At 46.1% G+C, this 18688-nt stretch overlaps 1 protein-coding gene across 1 annotated transcript in view; it reads left to right on the plus strand.

Annotated features, from left to right (window-relative positions):
• The first annotated feature begins 241 nt into the window (after window positions 1–241).
• The window catches only part of GLRX3 (glutaredoxin 3), a 34113-nt gene continuing 15666 nt past the window's right edge, over window positions 242–18688 (plus strand). Inside the window, exons 1-4 of the mRNA XM_044240756.1 lie at window positions 242–362; window positions 7629–7737; window positions 16823–16897; window positions 17637–17838. Of these exons, the coding sequence (XP_044096691.1) occupies window positions 274–362; window positions 7629–7737; window positions 16823–16897; window positions 17637–17838 (475 nt within the window). The 5' untranslated portion in view covers window positions 242–273. The remainder of the gene's footprint in view (window positions 363–7628; window positions 7738–16822; window positions 16898–17636; window positions 17839–18688) is intronic.

The following is an 18688-nucleotide window of genomic DNA, read 5'->3' on the forward strand; positions in this document are numbered from 1 at the left end:
TCACCCGCGCGCACCCCTTCTCCCAGCGGCCGTAGGAGCTGCGCAGAGGGCGCGGGGCCCGGGGGCCGTGCGGAGCCGGGTGGGGGCGGGAGCCGGCAGCGCGCTGGTCCAACGCGCGGACGCTCCCCCGGAAGCCCCGCCCCGGTTCCGAGCCCGCTGCCGGCGCTGGTCCGGCCCGGGGCGGGGCCCGGGGCGGGGCTTCCGCGCGCGGCCCCCGAGGCCCCGCCCCCGCCGTCCGCCCGCGCTCGATTGCTCCTGTCTGGCGGCTGCAGCATGGCGGCGGGGGCGGCCGAGGCGGTGGCGGCCGTGGTGGAGGTCGGCTCAGCCCAGCACTTTGAGGAGCTGCTGCGCCTCAGAGCCCAGTGAGCGGGGCGGCGGGCGGCAGGGCTGCGGGGACGCGCGCGGGGGGCGGCCTCTCGGGCGGCGGCGGGCGGCCCGGCTCCTTCGCGCCCGGCCCTGGGGCCTGGTGGGGCGGCGGACTGGCGGGGCCCCCGGCCCCCGAGCCCGGCCCCCCGGCCCCGGCAGAGGAACGGGAGAGAGAGGGCCGAGCTCGGCCTCCCGGCCCGGCCCCGCCCCGCCGCCCGGCCTGGCGGCCTCCGGGGCCGCGGGCGACGCGGTGACTCAGCCCCGAGGCCGGGGGGAGGGGGTGCGCGGACCCCGCCGGCCCGACCGAGGCCCGGGCCCGGCTCGCTTTGTCCGCCGCCGTTGGCTCTGGAAGGCCCGGCTGCCGGGGCGGCCGTGCCCGGTGGAAGCGCAGCGTTCGGGGCGCCGAGGAGCGGGCGGTGCTCCGGTTGTGCAGCTCACCGGCCGACGCGCGAGGCTTTCCGGGGTCGGGAGCCGGCGGCCGCCGTCCGCTCGGGTCTGGGACGCGTGCCTCCAGCTGTCGGGCCGCCCCGGAACGCAGACCGGGGGCGGGCGCGGAGACAGTGCGGGGAGCGCGTGCAGGCCGGGGTTCCGGGGCGGCTCCGCACCTGGAGGCCGGCGGGCCCGGGAGCCCTCCGAGGGCCGGGTGGGAGCCCGCGAGGCTGCCCCAGCCCCGCCTCTAGCTAGCCCTGGAGCCCCCGGGCAGGTTTCAGACCGGGCCTCAGTTTCCCCGGAGGCGACGTAGCCTGGAGGCGTGCGGCTCCGTCCGAGTGGGGTGGCGCGGGCCAATGAGAGGATGCGGGCCGTGCGACCTGGCCTCGCGTGCGGGGCCGAGTGGCTGCGTGGCTCCGGGCAGGACAGGCTTGTGGACCCCAGTCCTGTGCTGCCCGCCGGATCCGAAGCGGAGGCCGGTAGCGCTGTGCTCGGAGAGCGGGTGGGATGGGCCGTCGGTCGCCTGTGCGGGAAGCCGAGCGCGGCGGCAGGTCCCGCCTTGCTCCTGGCCGGCCGCGCGTCCTGGAGGTGACGGAGTTCACGGTGCTAACCGGAACGGCCCGCTGGACATTCAGGTTTCCTTGGAAAAGTGTTTCGGGAGGAAAAGGGAAGTGACCGTCCTCACTGACGCAGGGTGGGGGGTGACACGGGCCGCGCAGTGGCGGCGGCGCCGGAGGCGGCCTCTTCAACGCCGCGGGGCGCGTGGGCGCCTGCCCCTCCTCAGCGTCCGAAAGACCGTTTTGCCTCGTGCTGCACATTTTCGTTTTTATGTTTCATCGTTTTATCACAAAGATCCTGGAGATCGCACAGTCCGCACGATTTGGTTGTGCTCTTGCCAGTGGTGTGTACCCGAAGTGATGCAGGAAACCGCACACCTGTTCCTTCGTGATCAGGTGCAACAGGCCCTGACGTGACGGCGGCCGAGGGAGCGCCTCTCCGCCGGTGTTTGTGAAAACGGAAGAATAGTAAACAGTCCTTGTTGCCCTAAGCATTAAAAAATCGACTTCCTGAATACCACTTCTCAGTTTTAAAGTGTTTAGTGAATTGAAATTTTGGCCGGGCATCCGGGTGGCTCAGCCGGTGAAATGTCTGCTTTCTGCTCAGGTCATGGTCCCGGGGTCCTGGGATCAAGCCCCGAGTCAGGCTCCTGCTCAGTGGGGCGTCTGCTCCTCCCTCCGCCTCTCCCCACTTGTGCTGGTGCTCTCCTCTCTCTCAAGTAAATGGGTAAAATCTTAAAAAAAACCCTATATTTTTAGCTTTCCTAAAGTCGTCTCAGCTGTTTGTGTATCACTGAAACCTCACTCGTCTATACAGTGAGGATTTTGATTCCCATCTGCAGAGGAATTGGAAGAGGTTTGACCCATTTGTAGAATACTCAAGAGTCTAGGATAGGATGGCATTTGGTAAACGGTAGCTGGTGTTCTCAGGATAAGTCGCTGCGGTGCAGAGCACCTAGTGATAACAGGGAAACAGCTGTTCACTGAGCACTGATTGTTTTGCTGATGTACAACTGGTGTTCGTTGCATTGTCTGAAATTATATTAGTTGGGATTTGAACCTGATCTTTAAAGTTTTTCCTCAAACAGTGCACTGTGCCGGTTGGGTTATTTCATGCAGCAGAGAGCACTCTTCCTGTAACCCGAGAGAGAGGGGCAGCGTTTGTCCCGAGAGAGAGGGGCAGCGTTTGTGTTCATTTCAGGTTTATATCCTGGTGCTACTAGGCAGTGCGAACTTCATTAGGAAGCTGAGCATCTCAGTGGGAGGTTACTGTGGCTAATGTAAAATTACTATTAATATCATGCTTTTATCTTTCAAATGTTTTTATATTTTTGTTTGATCTTCCCAGTATCCCAGGGTATCAGGTGTTTCTATTGTATTTTGTTTAATTTTAAAATATTTTTAAAATATATTTATTTTGAGGGGCGCCTGGGTGGCTCAGTGGGTTAAGCCGCTGCCTTCGGCTCAGGTCATGATCTCAGGGTCCTGGGATCAAGTCCCGCATCGGGCTCTCTGCTCAGCAGGGAGTCTGCTTCTTCCTCTATCTCTGCCTGCCTCTCTGCCTACTTGTGATCTCTCTCTGTCAAATAAATAAATAAAATCTTTAAAAATATATATATATTTATTTTGACAGAGAGAGTACAAGCAGGGGGAACAGCAGAGGGAGAGGGAGGAACAGGGTCCCCCACGAGCGGGGAGCCCATTGCGGGACTCTATCCCAGGACCCGGGATCAAGACCTGAGTGGAAGGGAGATGCTTAACTGACTGAGCCACCTAGGGGCTCTATATAAAAAATATATATATACACACACACACACACACACACACTTATTTATTTTTAAAGATTTTATTTATTTATTTGACAGAGAGAGATCACAAGTAGGCAGAGAGGCAGGCAGAGAGAGAGGGGGAAGCAGGTTCCCTGCTGAGCAGAGAGCCCGATGTGGGGCTCTATCCCAGGACCCTGGGATCATGACCTGAGCCAAAGGCAGACGCTTAACCCACTGAGCCACCCAGGCACCCCCCCTTATTTTAAAAATATTTTATTTATTTATTTGACAGAGCACGAGCGCAAGCAGGGGGAGCAACAGGCAGAGTGAGGGGGGAAGCAGGCTTCTGCTGGGCGGGGAGCCCAGTGTGGGGCTCCATCCCATGACTCTAGGATCATAACCTGAGCCAAAGGCAGACACTTAGGTGACTGAGCCACCCAGGTGTCCCTAGTTATTGCTGTTTTACAATATGGAAGTTAAGATCGCACATTTAAATTAAGATTTAAATTACTCTTCAGGGGCGCCTGGGTGGCTCAGTGGGTTGAGCCTCTGCCTTCAGCTCAGGTCATGATCTCAGGGTCCTAGGATCGAGCCCCGCGTCGGGCTCTCTGCTCAGCGGGGAGCCTGCCCCCCCCCCACCAACTGTCTGCTTCCCCCCCTCCCCTGCTACTGCCTGCCTCTCTGCCTACTTGTGATCTTCCTCTCTGTCAAAAAAAAAAAAAAAATAAAAAAATAAAAATAAATTACTCTTCAAAACCATGTCAGTGGTAATGAAATTTAAGTTGTGTGGGTATGCCATTTTTTCCTTTTTATTAAACTATTATAATAAATAATTTTGTGTATAATTGATACACAATAGTATATTAGTTTAAAGGGTATCTTTTTTTACATGTTAGTTCATGTTGTTAAAAATGGTAATATCTTGGGACACCTGGATGGCTCGGTGGGTTCATCCTCTGCCTTCAGCTCAGGTCATGATCCCAGAGTCCTGGGATCGAGCCCGGCATCGGGCTCTCTGCTTAGCAGGGAGCCTGCTTCCCTCTCTCTCTGCCTGTATCTCTGCCTACTTGTGATCTCTATCTGTCAAATAAATAAATAAATAAACTAAAATTTAAAAAAAGGTAATATCTTAAAATTTTAAAAAATATAATCATATTGTGAAAATTTTTCCATGTCATTAAAGTTTTTTGAAATGATTTTTAATGGCTTGATAATATTTTGTTATAGGACCATTAAAAAAGCTATAGTGTTGTTGAAGAATTGGTTCTTCCTGTTAAATGTTGTGTAAGATCATGGGAAAGTACTCATATATATACATCTTTGTGTCTTTAATTACTTCTTAGGATACTTGACAGTGTGTAAAAAATTTCTGAAAGGTTCCAATTTAATCTTTACCAGTAGGATATGGAAATGCTTGGTTTCTTCCATTTTTTTTTTTTAATCATAGAATATTATTATTTAAAAAATCCTTTTTCAATTTAGTTAGAAGTGGTATCCTGGCTTTTTTAAAAAGATGAGGCATTACGTAACATACCATAAGGAAATGCACAGATCTTAATAGCTAGGTGCGATGAATTTTGACAGTCGTATATACAAAAGTAACCACCATTCAAAACAACATAGAGTCCCAGAATGTTCTTTCCCATAGTTTCTGCCACTGACCTGCTCTTTGTTACTATAGGTTAGTTTTGCCTCTTCTTGGTACTTGATGTAAATGGAGTTACACAGCTCATGGTCTTGTACCTCTAGGATGTTTTCTGCATCATGTTTTTAAGGTGCATGTTGTGTGCCCCTGTAGGTGGTTCCTTTTTACTGCCGACTAGTATTCTGTCGTTTAAAACGTATAAAACCGTATAAAACGGTTTCTTCAGCTTGTGGTCATTTGGGGTTATTTCCAGTTTTTGGCTGTTGTGTCCGATGACGCTGTGAACATTTTTATTTACTTATGTATTAATTTTTAAAAAAATGTATTTGAGAGAGAGCGAGCGCGAGTTGGGGGGGCAGGGTCCTAGGGAGAAGCAGACTCCCCTCTGAGCCGGGAGCTTGACGTGGAACTGGATCCTGGGACTCCAGGATCATGACCTGAGCCCGAGGCAGTCACTTAACCAGTTGAACCACCCAGGTGCCCCTGCTTTCAGCATTCTTGTGCAGTTCTTGTCCTTTTGTGGAAGCCCTGGGCCTTGGGGCCTCCCCAGCATCCTCTGCAGAGGCTCACTGGCCAGAGCTCAGCTTCAGGGCCCCAGACAGCGGCAGGGATGACTGAGCAGTGTCGTCAGGCTCAGTGCCAGGAGGAAAGGGACACAGCACAGTCTCTGCCATAGACCCCGAGGCCCGCCCAACCACACGTGGAAGTTTCTGAGTTCTGCTGGACAGCAGTGAGCACCCACGGGTCAGGGACCCACAATACATCCTTTCCAGCCTTGGCTGGGTCTTTCGCGCTTTCCTCTTGCGTGCCCCTGGGCAGCTCTCCCTTTTTCCTCACTGCTGTCTATGACTGCAGGCCTCAGCAAATGACCTTGCTTCCTGCCTGGGAAAACCGGACTTCAGGAGCATCTCCTCCTACTCCCCCCACCTTCAACATCTAACATTTATTTGTGGCTTTACGCATTCTTGATTCCTTCACTCCTGACCCAGAGGAGGCTGTCCCTTCCCTCATGGTGAATTCTCTGCTCTTATATTTCCCTTCTCCTGCCACCCCCGAGAGCTTGTATCCTCAGCCTCTCTTGCATCTTCATCCTTCCCTCCCCACCTGGACTACACCCTATGAAACAAACATGAAGATTTTCGTGCATTAAAGAAAAAAAGCAAATCCCTTGATCCTTTCTCCCCCTCTGCCTAGCACTCTCTCTGTTTACAGGCAGCTCTCTTCGAGTGCAGGTTTCGAGCCCCCGACAGCCTCTTCTCCGTTCAGTCCCTTCATGCTGCCGTCTGGCCCGGCTGGACTGGACAGTTGTCACTCCTTGGTTCTCGACATCCTTTTCTTGACTTTTGGGAGGCATTTATTTATTTATTTATTTGACAGAGAGAGACCACAAGTAGGCAGAGAGGCAGGCAGAGAGAGAGAGGGAAGCAGGCTCCCCGCTGAGCAGAGAGCCCGATGCAGGACTCGATCCCAGGACCCTGAGATCATGACCTGAGCCGAAGGCAGCGGCTTAACCCACTGAGCCACCCAGGCACCCCTTGGGAGGCCTTTTAACCTTGCTGTGCTTTTTGGGCTCCATTCTCTGGTCTCCTGCCTGGGTTCCTTTTCCTCCATCTGTCCTAACTTACTGTCGATTAAGTCCAGAGGCTCTGACCTCTGTCTTTTATCCTCTAGTATAGGAGAGCTCGGTGCCAGCTCTATTCTTGATTTCCAAATCTGTCTGTGGGTAAAGCACAGAGTTCTTTTCTATGCTCTGGACCATCGCTAACAGCTCCCCATGCAGGTGTCCTTTCCTCTCAGGCTGGCAGCTTCTATACGTGATGAGTGGCTTCTGCTACCCGGCATCATCAGTCAGTGAGCCAGAAGCTAGGAGTCTCTAGACATGCTTCCAAGGTCACCAGATCCTGCCCCTCCTACCTCTCCCCCAGGACCTCCCTTGGCTTCTGCTCCTGGCCCTGGGTGGGAGGCTCCTGCTTCTCGCAGCTGTATTGTTCCCCTGGTTTTACGGTTTGCCACTCCTTTTCTTGCCCACAGGTTAGTAGTCCTTCGTTCCTTTCTCTAGATAACGTATTTTTCAATGTGTTTTCTTGCTGATTTTTCAGATTTTTTTGGTTGGGGATGGTTATAACTTGTACTTAGAATCCTATAGAAGGGGTTTCCAGTTCAATATGTAGACAGACTTGAAGGATAGCTTAGCCAAGACTGTTTTATATGAAAATAGTTGATAAGTACACGCTGAGATGCCCAAGAGCTTAGTCAATAATTTATTAATCCACTGTTCTGTCTGTTCATACCATCAATTTTTAGAAAATCTTTTGTGGTAGAATATAAAAAAAGCCCGTCTTTGTGAAAATGAGTTCCATTTTTCCCCTTGTTTTCTGCCTGTGTGCCTTGCATTTTCAACATTTTATTCCTGTTCCTATGGTCACAGTTAGACACCGGCATCACAGTGCTGTGCGTAAGCAGTGAAGGCTGCAGAATGACTGTGCACGTGGGGCTGTTTGTCATAGGCGGGCGTCTTGGCCGCCGCAGTCTAGTTTCCCCCTATCTTAAGGGTCTGAAAACACAATTGACTTATTTGACTATTAGTTGACATGGATGAATATTTAGAACCACTTCATATGAGCTAAGTCTTCACTCAGGAAATATCATTAACTTGAAAATTCATCCAAAAGATTGAAAGATTGCTAAGATGTTGCAAGCCTTATATTCCAGTCTGTGTTTGATACAGTAGAATTCTAGCAGTAGAAAAACAATTCAGGCACTTCTTGTGAAGGTTGTTTTGGTAATAGAATTTAACCTGTGTCAGTGTTTCCTTATTTCTAAAGGTACTATAACTTTAAAACGTATTTTGTTGACTTCCAGGTCCCTCCTTGTGGTCCATTTCTGGGCGCCATGGGCCCCACAGTGTGCTCAGATGAACGACGTGATGGCAGAATTGGCCAAAGAACAGCCTCGAGTTTCATTTGTGAAGGTATGTTTGTGGCGCCATGTTAGGAGGCCGACTGCATTTTATCAATACAAGGGAGGAGGGATGTGGAATTCCCCATGTTTGTAATTGCCGCTAGTGTTCTTTTTCCAGTAGATTATTATTATTATTTTAAAGGTTTATTAAGTGAAGATCTAGAAGAAGCTCTTAAAAGCAAGGGGATCTTGACAGGGTTGCCTGCAGTAGATTATTCTTAAATATCTTAAAATTGTTTTGCATTTCTCAAGTACCAAGTACCGTGATCATCAGCACACGTTCCCTAACACATGTGTGGCGGGAGGACACAACCAGGAAATTGCAGCGTGGGTGGCGGGGATGTTTTCCAGCAGAAGCAGCCGGGTCATTCACTGCTTATCATCATGGTTTGAGTATAGTAACAATATTAACGAAGCTTGCTTCCTTGAAGCGCAGGGCGTGATGTGGAAAGCCAGTGAAGGAAGGGTGTGTGGAGGCCGCCAGGGAGCAGGGGAACAGGAAGAGCAGCTGTCTGCGATCGGGTCCATGCAGACCCACAGGAAAAACGGGAAGCTTTTCTCACCTGTTTAGGAAGCAGAAGAGAAAAGAGCCCAGCATGTCCCCGCCTTGCCTTGTTCTGCCCAGCTTTGCACACTCTGCGTCCCTCGTTTGTCTCTTTTTGGGGGCACGTGCCGGGAAGGTGATGGTCGAGGCTGTAGATCAGCTCACCTGGTTGAGCACATTTAATGCCGTCATTCAGGACTTAGTCTTGGTTGAGACAACAAAGCCTAAATAGGAGTTAGGAATCTTAGAAATGAAAGAAGTTTTGAGAAGGGAGGCACACCCTGTATTCAAGAGCTTGAATCCTTAAGATTTAAAGAAACAAAAAGTACCAAATCCTTATTTTTTAAAACCAGAATTAGTGAGTTGAGAGCACATGTTGACAGATATACCCATATATGGGGCTAAAAGTGGTATCTTCTGTATTTTCCGCTTTTTATATAAACTGAAAACAGAATTCTGACAGACTAATTCATCTGTGTAATAGGTGATGTAATTTTCAGGCAATTTCTGTACAGGTAAGTGTGCTTCGAATAGGTTTTGCAGTTAGATGTCTCAGAATCAGAACAGCGTAAAAGGTAGACCGTGAGAACGCTCCCCCATACCTTCCCTGTCAGCCCTGGTATCCCACCGTGTAAAGAAGGGACTGCTTATATTAATTTTGCATGAATCTTTTCAGTGTTTTTTTGTGAAGGTAGAGCAAATATAGATGTAATAGTTAGCTTTTTAAAATTTAAGGACTTATTTAAAATTCCCATGAAATGTATAATGTAACCTTAGAATGTAACCCTAAAATGTCCAATATAAATAATAGAAGGAGACATTAAAACTGCATGTTTGGTCAGTGATAAAAGATAATGATTACCAGTGAAATGAATGATTAAACATTTCAATCATAAGATTAATCAAGATGATGGTAATTGTTGCATGTCTGGCTTTATGTGTATAATGTTACTGGCTAGGTAGCACAATGTTCTTAGTTGCCATCTGAATGATTTATTTAAGGCGACTATAGAATTACTTCTCACATTGGTACCACACTTGGCAGTGAGATTGTAAGTTGTTGAAGTGCTTAAGTGTCTGAGTAAGCCAGGGGTTGGGACATCCTTATCTGTCGGGGACTCCGGAACCTGGTGCACCTGCTCTTCGTAGGGAGGCTGACCGCATGAGGTGGGTAGCCCTCCCAGGAGGCGTTGCTTTCTGGAAATTCACTCTGTGGAGTAGTTCGCTTCTCTTTCTTCCTTTCCTGTTTTTTTTTTGTTTTTAATTTTTTTAGGATTTTATTTATTTTAGAAAGAGAGCACGTGAGTGGAGGGGAGCTGCATGGCGGGGTGGGGGCGGTGGTGCGGAAGAATCTCAAAATCTCAAGAGACGTTGCACTGAGCATGGAGCCTGACACAGGGCTCCATCTCACAACCCTGAACTGAAACCAAGAGTTGGATGCTCAAGCAGCTGAGTCACCAGGCATCCCAGTATTGTTTCTTGTAAGTGGTAAAAATAATTTGCATGGAGTTTATAAGGTAGGTAATTTAAATGTTGAGCAAATAAGTGAAATATTTGAGAGATCTGTTGGTATGTCTCCGTAAGAGAGGATGCAGTTCATTTAAAGAGAGCTCGCTTTTGTTAGGGAGAGCTCTTGAGCCATCTCGGGTAGAGAACCCATGTTCAGCCTCCTCTGTCTTTTAATTTGATTTCTTAGTTTTTTGTTTTTGTTTTTTTTCTTTTTAAAGATACTGTTAGAGAGTGAGAGAGAGTGCACGAGCTCTGTGGTGGGGGGCGTGGCATAGGGAGAAGGAGAAGCAGACTCCCCACTGAGCAGAGAGCCTGATGTGGGACTTGATCCCAGGATCCTGAGATCATGATCTGAGCCAAAGGCAGGCGCCTAACGGTCTGAGCCACCCAGGTTCCCCTAGTCTGGCATTCTTGACTTGTGAATTATAGAGATCAGTTGATTGCTTAACTTATATTTACAAAATCATTGTATGAGGTGATCTTAAACATGATGTTTTGAAGAGTTTTGAAGGTCATAAAGTTTTGTGACCATAAGTAGTTTCTTACTTTGTGGATGATGGAAAAGCAATACCTGAGAAAAGCAAGCGTGCCTTTTGGCCTGGGTATCCTGCTCGCTGGAACAGGTTGCTGAAAGGCAGGACCTGTAGGTTTACTGGAGCTGAGTGAGCTTGCTTTTGCTTGTACTGAGGGTGCGGTGACGAGGGCTCCCGTGCTCCTCGGCACTGTGCGGTGCGTCCTCTCCTGCGCTGGCCACCCTGTCTAGACCTCCCTGAGGCTCTGGGCCCCAGGCGGAGGGTTGCCCGCATCCAAGGGCTTAGAGGAGATACACGAGTTACTTGTACAGCTGAAAGTCTTATTGAAAACTTAACATTTGTTCAGAATAAAATTAAATGACGAGTTAAAATGTTACATGCCCTTGCTTTTCAAATTATGTAAAGTCAGCTTGTTGGCACTTTATCTTTAACTGAAATGGGAAAACACATTTATCATTTAATCACTTGTTTGGGAGATAGAATCTTTCAAGATCTCGTGTCTGGTGGAGAGGGAGGAAGGAGGAAGAGAAGCACAAGGCTCCTTGTGCTGAGGAAGCTGGGTGCCACTAGTTCTGTTTGAGGTCCAGATCAAATTCATCTTTTTATAGGCGTGGCCATTCATTTTTAACTTTACATTTGATTTTATTATGATTTAGTTATTGAAATTTTATTCAATTTTTTAATTATTAAATTTATCATTACTTTTTCTCCAAATTAAAGTTGTATGTTGTTAAAGTACTCAATGTGGTGATTCAGTTCAAATCCATTTTCTTTTCTTTTTTTTTTTTTTAAAGATTTTATTTGTTTATTTAACAGACAGAGATTACAAGTAGACAGAGAGGCAGGCAGAGAGAGAGAGAGGGAAGCAGGCTCCCTGCTGAGCAGAGAGCCCGATGCGGGACTTGATCCCAGGACCCTGGGATCATGACCTGAGTCGAAGGCAGCGGCTTAACCCACTGAGCCACCCAGGCGCCCTCAAATCCATTTTCTATGAAGTCTCCTGTGTACTCCTGTGGCTTTTATTCCTTTCATCTCTGAACTTAGTCTGTGCCATTGGTTCAACTATTAGTTAGAGACTCTTGTGTTTTTTCTGTTCTGTCAATTGATTTCTTGTTTTAATTGGCCTTTTTTTTTTTTTTTTTAAGAGAGAGCACTTGTGGGGGTGGGGTGAGGGAAAGAAGGGAGAGAGGGAATCTCAAGCAGACTTCATCCCCAGCCCAGAGCCCAACGTGGGGCTTGATCTCACAACCCCGAGATCATGATCTGAGCGAAAATCAAGTGGGACACCCAACCCCCTGACCTACCCAGATGTCCCTTGTTTGTTCTTGACTAGATGCTGGGATACTTGAAATAGAGACCTTTATCTTACCTTGTTTTCATTGCTTTCTCTGTGAGGTGGCCCCCACCTTCTGTGTCACCCTCCTGCACCCCTCTTCCAGTTTGGTATTCTGATCTATTAGGCTATGGTATTCATTTCCTTTACAGTGCACTTTTGTACGTAAATTCTCAAAGTCAGGCTTATTTTCTGCCTGGTTCGTGAGGTTTGTACTACTGTTTCATTTAGTAATGATCTTGTTACACTGTACAGTACCTGCCGTACTTGAATTTTATTATGTCCATGGTTGCTTTAGGTATGATGGCGGAGGTATAAAGGGAGTTATATACTTAAATTAGCATTTTTTTATTTTCAGAAACTAAGACTTGTTTTAGTTTGATTTATCATTGAATATGCAAGTATCTTAAAATACAGTTCATAGTATTTAATTTCTAAGGGTTTATATAATCAGTGTAGATAAATTCTATATGGTTATAGAAATGTTTTATTCTAAATGTCTGTGCAATTAGCTTGTGTAAACAGACAATGTCGGGCAATCTCCAGAATGGTACTAACCAGCTGTCTAGCTAGGTACCAGTTAACTGAATTCCTGTTTCTCAGCACCAGAGAATACTGGTATAATAATAATAATAATATATTGATAATAACGATGATGATAGCATTTTAGAGAACATATGTAGGATTCCATTTTGGGGGAACTCTTAAAAATGCCTCTCAGATAATTCAAGTAGAATTGCTAAATCTTAAAAATACCCCAATTTTTATTTACCCTATCTGGGTAATAAAAAAAATACAAATAATTGACAAAGTTTATTAGTTATTCCTGGGCTAAGTTCAGTAAAGGGCTTTTAAAAGCTACCAAAAAATTTGATTTAAAAAAAATTTTCGTTTTAGATCACATGTCACAAGAGTTAGAAAGAAGCCTCTTTAAGAAACTTAACAAAATGTCTCTGAAGGTCAGGTTTAATTGTTCGCAGCCTTGGGGATCAGGACCACCCTGGCCAGTGGTCAGTGCCATTGTAGGCTTAGCAGTAGTGACCAACATTTGTTCAGTATTGTGTTAGAATTTATTTATCTAATACTTATATATACCACCATTCTGCTAGTCACTGGGAGTACAGAACAGTAGGGACATGGAGTCACATATAACCTAGGAAATTTCAGATAGTAGTAAGTTCCGAAAAGAAGGAAATAGGCCATTGAAGAGGAGGACTTGGGGGCGGGTGGGTTCTTTATTTGGGTTGGGCTAGAGAGGTGTATCTCGTAAGGGAAAGCAGGAACGTGAAAAGGAGTTATTGGAAGAGCTGGGGATGAACATTTAGACCATACGTCAGCAAGTGAACACTGTTGGAGGGCCGACAGGAGGCCGGTGGAGATAATGAAGAAGGAGAGGTTATGGCTAGAGGTTGGAGAGGTAGGGAACAGCCAGATGACCTTGTGGGCACTGGAAGAGTTTGGGTATTATTCTGAGTGCAGTGGAAGTGACACATAATTGGATTTCTGTTAAGTTAATTCCTCCAGCTGTCCTGTGGGGAGTGGTTTGAAGTGGGGGACGGAAGGATGCAGACTAGAAGTACATTCATTAGGAAGCTGTTTCCACAGGCCAGTGACCCTGTGACTCTAGTGGAGAGGGAGCATTGAAATGATGTGATGGTCTGATTTGGCTTATATTTTGGAGGGGAAACCCGGAGGACCTGTTGATAGAGTGGATGTCTGGTGAGGGAAATGGATTAATCAAAATTGTCTCCTTTTTGATTTGATCATCTGAATGGATTAAAGAGATCAAGATGCCGTGGGAAGGAACAGGTTTAGTGGGAGACACCTAGTAGAGATCTGAGTGCAGATGTTGAGTGTCTAGCTTGGAGGTGATGGGGCAAGGTCTGACCTGGATACAACTTGGGCGTTGTTGCCATATTGGCGGTACTTAGAGCCACAGGGTTGGAGGAGACCACTGAAGGAGAATGAGGATAAATAGGAGAAGTGTACTCCGAACCAAGTCCTGGGATGTGCCAGCCATGTAGAGGTTGGCCAGATGTGAAGGAAGATGCCCTGTCTCAGAGTTCGGGAAAAAGAAACAATGGGAAGCCAAGTGAAGGCTTGGTGAGAAGGTGGGTGTGGTCACATGGATGATACGGAAAAGGCAGTAAAGTGAGGAGAGCATTTGCTGAAATGGCAGCATGGCCGTGTAGAGCAGAGCTTGGCTCTGGAGCCATACTTGCAACCTGCTCCACCACTCAGGGGTGTTGGAATCTTGGCTGACTTACCTAACCTTGTTAAGTGCCAGTTTCTTCTGGAAGTTAGGTGTGATAACTTCCTAATAGTACAGTATCTGTTATTGTGCCTTGAGTACACAGAATGCACTTAGAACAGTGTCTGGCCTAGATTACTCATAGATACTAACTGTTACTGTCTTAGTGGTCTTTGGTGACCCTGGAGGCAGTGAATTCCCTGCCTCTGGATTTCCCTTGCTGGGGTAACACCTCCCTGCCTCTCTTCACCCCGCTCCACAGACATAAAGCAGACTTCAGGGGAAGTGTCGGACTTCGAGAATCATGGTCGGCAAGCAGGTGGTTCCCACCAAAAGCATTCTGTCTGAGATTCTGTTCTGGAAATGTTCATGTTTGGTGGATGCTCAAGTCATGTATAAATCCTGTCTTTGAAATTTCATCTTTGTTTTTGATTGATCCAGTAGAAAAAGTGTACCACAATATAGTGAAAAAAGCATAGGTTTTATAGTCAAGCAAACTTTGTTTGTTTCTTAGCTCTACTACTCATTAACCTTGTGTCTGTGGACAAGTTCCGTCTTTACCTAGCCACCATTACGTATTAATTAAAACCTTTCCAGGTTTTATTTATTTATTTATTTATTTGTCAGAGAGAGAGAGGGAGAGAGAGCGAGCACAGGCAGACAGAATGGCAGGCAGAGGCAGAAGCAGGCTCCCTGCCGAGCAAGGAGCCCGATGTGGGACTCGATCCCAGGACGCTGGGATCATGACCTGAGCCGAAGGCAGCTGTTTAACCAACTGAGCCACCCAGGCGTCCCCCTTTCCAGGTTTTAATTTAGTAATTTAGGCCATTGTCTGCAAAGGGCTTGTCATGGTTTGTGGCGTTGGGCAGGCTTTCCAGGAAAGATTGCTGTTAACTCGTGACCTTTGGTCTTTTCTGAATGCAGGTCAGTGTTCAGTACTCTTTATTTTTATTGATAGAACTGTCATGTTGTTTTACATCCAGTAAAAATATTCCCCACGAATTTCAGTGTGCAAAGGTTTTAGAACTTCAGGTACCCTTGATGTTCTGGGGAATGGGTTTGCTTTCTTCAGTGGCACTGTTGGCCGGTGCTCGGGGGAACTTGTCTGTCACCACTGCCTTACTAAGATGTCACCGCTGTCTTACTAAGATCACATCTTCCTAGGAGCTGCTTTGTGAGAGGTGCATATGGTGATCTTCCTGGCTTTAGGAATTTCAAAATTTTTTGAAATTTTCTGGAAAAATTGTCATTAAGGAAGACTGTTAGAAACCAGCAGGAACATGAGACGAGGTCAATTTTTAGCCACAGAGAGGACTGTGTTTTTGAGTCCAGATGTTTTCTGGTCTGGTTTGGTTAAGACTATTATGTTGTGGGTTTCTTTTCTTTTTGTTTTTTCTTCTTCTCTTCTTAGTATTGCCCCTTTTTAAAATTTGTCTTATTTTGCGGTTAGAGTCCAGTAGTACCACAGGTGGGGACAGTAACTGAGCCTAACCCAATGCCAAAGTGTGGTGGGCCCTCTAGAGATTATTTGAAAGAAAGAAAATAATGAACCACCTTAATCATTGCCTTTTCTGTTCCTCTTTGGTTCTGAGTGTGCAATTGTATGAAAGAAAACAACAGAGAAGTTTTAAAACGTTGAGAAAGTGTGTTCTAAATCGCTGTCTTCAGATGCTTCGTCTTCTCCTTCTTCATTTTCTCAGGTTTATTGGACAGTGGATATTGATTTAAAATGTATATAATTTTCACCTTAGTACATTTTGAAAAATGAAAGTAAATAAAAATATTGTTTCAAAAAGGTGTTTTAAAGAAAAAAAAAATAAAAGTAGGAAAAGAGCACCCAAGAAATATATGAAATGGAAGGTAGGAAGCAAAGACAAATGACTCTGCCTCCCCCTTACCGTCAGGCTTCATTTGGATAGATATATACTGGATCGGGGGAAGTGCTAGATAAAAATAGTGTTTCAAGCCCAGTGGAAATCTTTCATTCCTGGAAAAATACAGGATATATATTTTTAAATCTTTTAACAATATAATTTATCAATAAATTTTATTTCCTACAGGTATAATGTGAATACAGATTTTTATTGGTTTTAAAGAGTTTATATTAAATTGACAGTCCTCTGAGGGAAGGATATAATATTATGTCTTGGTTTTTCTCAAAGTGTGTGGTTTAGAAAGTCCTACATAAATAGCTTACAGGAATTGTGTTCTAATTACTTAGAGTTGAGTTACTAAACATGTTTAAAATTCATATGTCAGATAGCACATCATATCGTGTTGAGGGGCCTCAAGGAGATTACCAAGCAGAATGCAGTCATCGTATTTAAAATGCATTTAAATGTGTGAATAGACCCAGAAGCAAATAGCCTAGCAAGGTATCTGCTTAGCATCTGGCAGCCTTGCAGGAGTTAACGGTAAAATTTATCAGACATCAATAGTTTATTGAAGAAATACTCCTTTTTGCTCCATAATTTGCAGAAGGCTACAGCTGTCAGTCGTGATGTACTGCCTCTTGAAATTAGTCAATAGAGCAAACAGCAAGAATTGCTGTGGGCAGAAAATAAGCGCTGTAATCATGACATAACTGGGGTCAGTGATTTATGGATTCCAATATAGTAGTAGCTGCATATGATTGAGAATTTACTAGGTCACTAGTGCACCAAAAATTTTATTCACAGCCTCCAGGCATCTTTTGAAATGTGCAACAAAATAAAAACCTCTGAACCTGTTCTGACACTGCAGACTCAGAGATGACACGCAGGCCCAGTGAGTCTCATTTAAATGTAAATGTGTCATAAACACCCCCCATACTCTTTAAAAACATCAACTACTTGAAGGGATGATGCATGTGAAGCTGATTTACATATTGAAGTAGTAAAAAAAGGACCTTTTTATAATCAAGCTTTAAATTCTTTTATTTTAAAGTTGGAAGCTGAAGCTGTTCCTGAAGTATCTGAAAAATATGAAATTAGTTCTGTTCCCACCTTTCTGTTTTTCAAGGTAAGGATAAAGATGGCACAAGAGATCCTGCATCTGTCGTGGGCCACGGGGCTCTGTCTTGGTCCCTTTACCCTCTCCCCGATCCCTGAACATTCAGCACTTCGTTGTTCCTCGCTTTGCCCTGTCTTCTCATAGTCTCCGTGTGTTTGCACTGATGCCGAAGCTTGGCCTGGGGATCCTGAAGAAGTGACATGGGCAGTCAGAGTTGGGGGTTCTAGACAACAATCCAGATACTTGACTGTAGACTCAGAATGTTCCCTGAATTGCGTAAAAGTTGGTTACTTAGGGCATGTGCCTGGGCATAATGGAACATCTGGCTGGTCCTGGTTTGATTAATGACTCTCTTAGGAAGCAGGTGCACAGCTGTGCTTTAGGGCACCCCGGAGTGTTACCACGTTCCCCCCCAATACCGCATTTATACTCAGTAATAGACTTGTCCCAGTAAGGGAGGGGAACTCTTTTCTGTTTTAGGTCAGACTCTGATCCGGTTTGAGTTTGAGGCATAGTGATGTTCTCCTAGTATGTTTACAAAAAGAGAAAACAGAAGACAATTATATATTTCTAAAATTGAGATGCATCTGACAGTTGGTAATCAGGTTTTAAAAGACATATCTAATAATAGCGTTGACGCCTTTACAAACTGGGTAGAGCTGTGAGTTCATACTTGTTAAAATTTTGGATCTTAAAAGGGATGATGAAATATTGCCACACATATTCTAAACGACTTTTTTAACTTCAGAATTCTCAGAAAATTGACCGATTAGATGGTGCGCATGCCCCTGAGTTGACCAAAAAAGTTCAGCGACACGCATCTAGCGGCTCCTTCCCACCCAGTGGTAACGAGCACCCTAGAGAAGATCTCAGCCTTCGCCTGAAGAAGTTAACTCACGCCGCCCCTTGCATGTTGTTTATGAAAGGAACTCCACAGGAGCCGCGCTGTGGTAAGAAGCTGCTTTCCCAAGGACACACACCGGACGGGTGCTTTCCGAGTGGGGGCGCGGCCAGGTGCCGTCTCTGGTCTGTCTCTGGTCTGTCCGTCGCTCTTACATTCGTGCTGAGGCGCATTTAGAAAATCTGGAGAGTTGTAATTCCCACGGGCGTTCCATGGCGTGGTGGTGAGCGTTCGTGTGCAGCAGACACAGAGAACGCTGGAACCCAGAGGCAGCTTAGAAATCATCTGATTGAAGATTTTTGTTTTATTTACATAAGTACCCGAAGAGGGGGAGGCCGTTCAGGTCACCTTGGAGCGGAGTTGGGATTAGGTTCCAGCCACCGCATTGCTGTCACCTGAATGGGCCTTTTGTCTGCTCAGTTCATTTTGCTATTAACAGTTTCCTGGCTTTCTTAGCATTCTCTCTTGACTCGTGTCATCCAGATTCAGCAGTTTAAAAATATGTAGAATTTTGGTGGCATTCCTGTCTCCCCTGTGCTTTTCCCTTCCTTCTTGTCCCAGAGTCGAATTATGTGACTGCAGTGTTCACCTGTTGCTTACAGGTGCTAATAATGGAAAGATTCTGAATTCTGTGGCTTATAGTCAGTCTTATTTTCTGTACATATATGCTTGTAATTTTGTCCTTAAGTGAGTTTTAGAGTTTATTCGACCCCTCTGGTATTGGGTTTATGTTATTTTCTTTTTACTATGTCTAGTGCAGCGTTATTATGCTTCATAATTGAGCATTTAATGCCCTTTGATGGTGCTGTTGAGAATCTGAGAGTGTTTGTTTCAACTGTACAGGAGGGAGTTTATTAAGATACGCAGCAGTAAAATAGAATGTGCTACGGATCCAATTA

Source organism: Neovison vison, chromosome 2, assembly GCF_020171115.1.
Source record: "Neovison vison isolate M4711 chromosome 2, ASM_NN_V1, whole genome shotgun sequence".
Lineage (NCBI taxonomy): Eukaryota > Metazoa > Chordata > Mammalia > Carnivora > Mustelidae > Neogale > Neogale vison.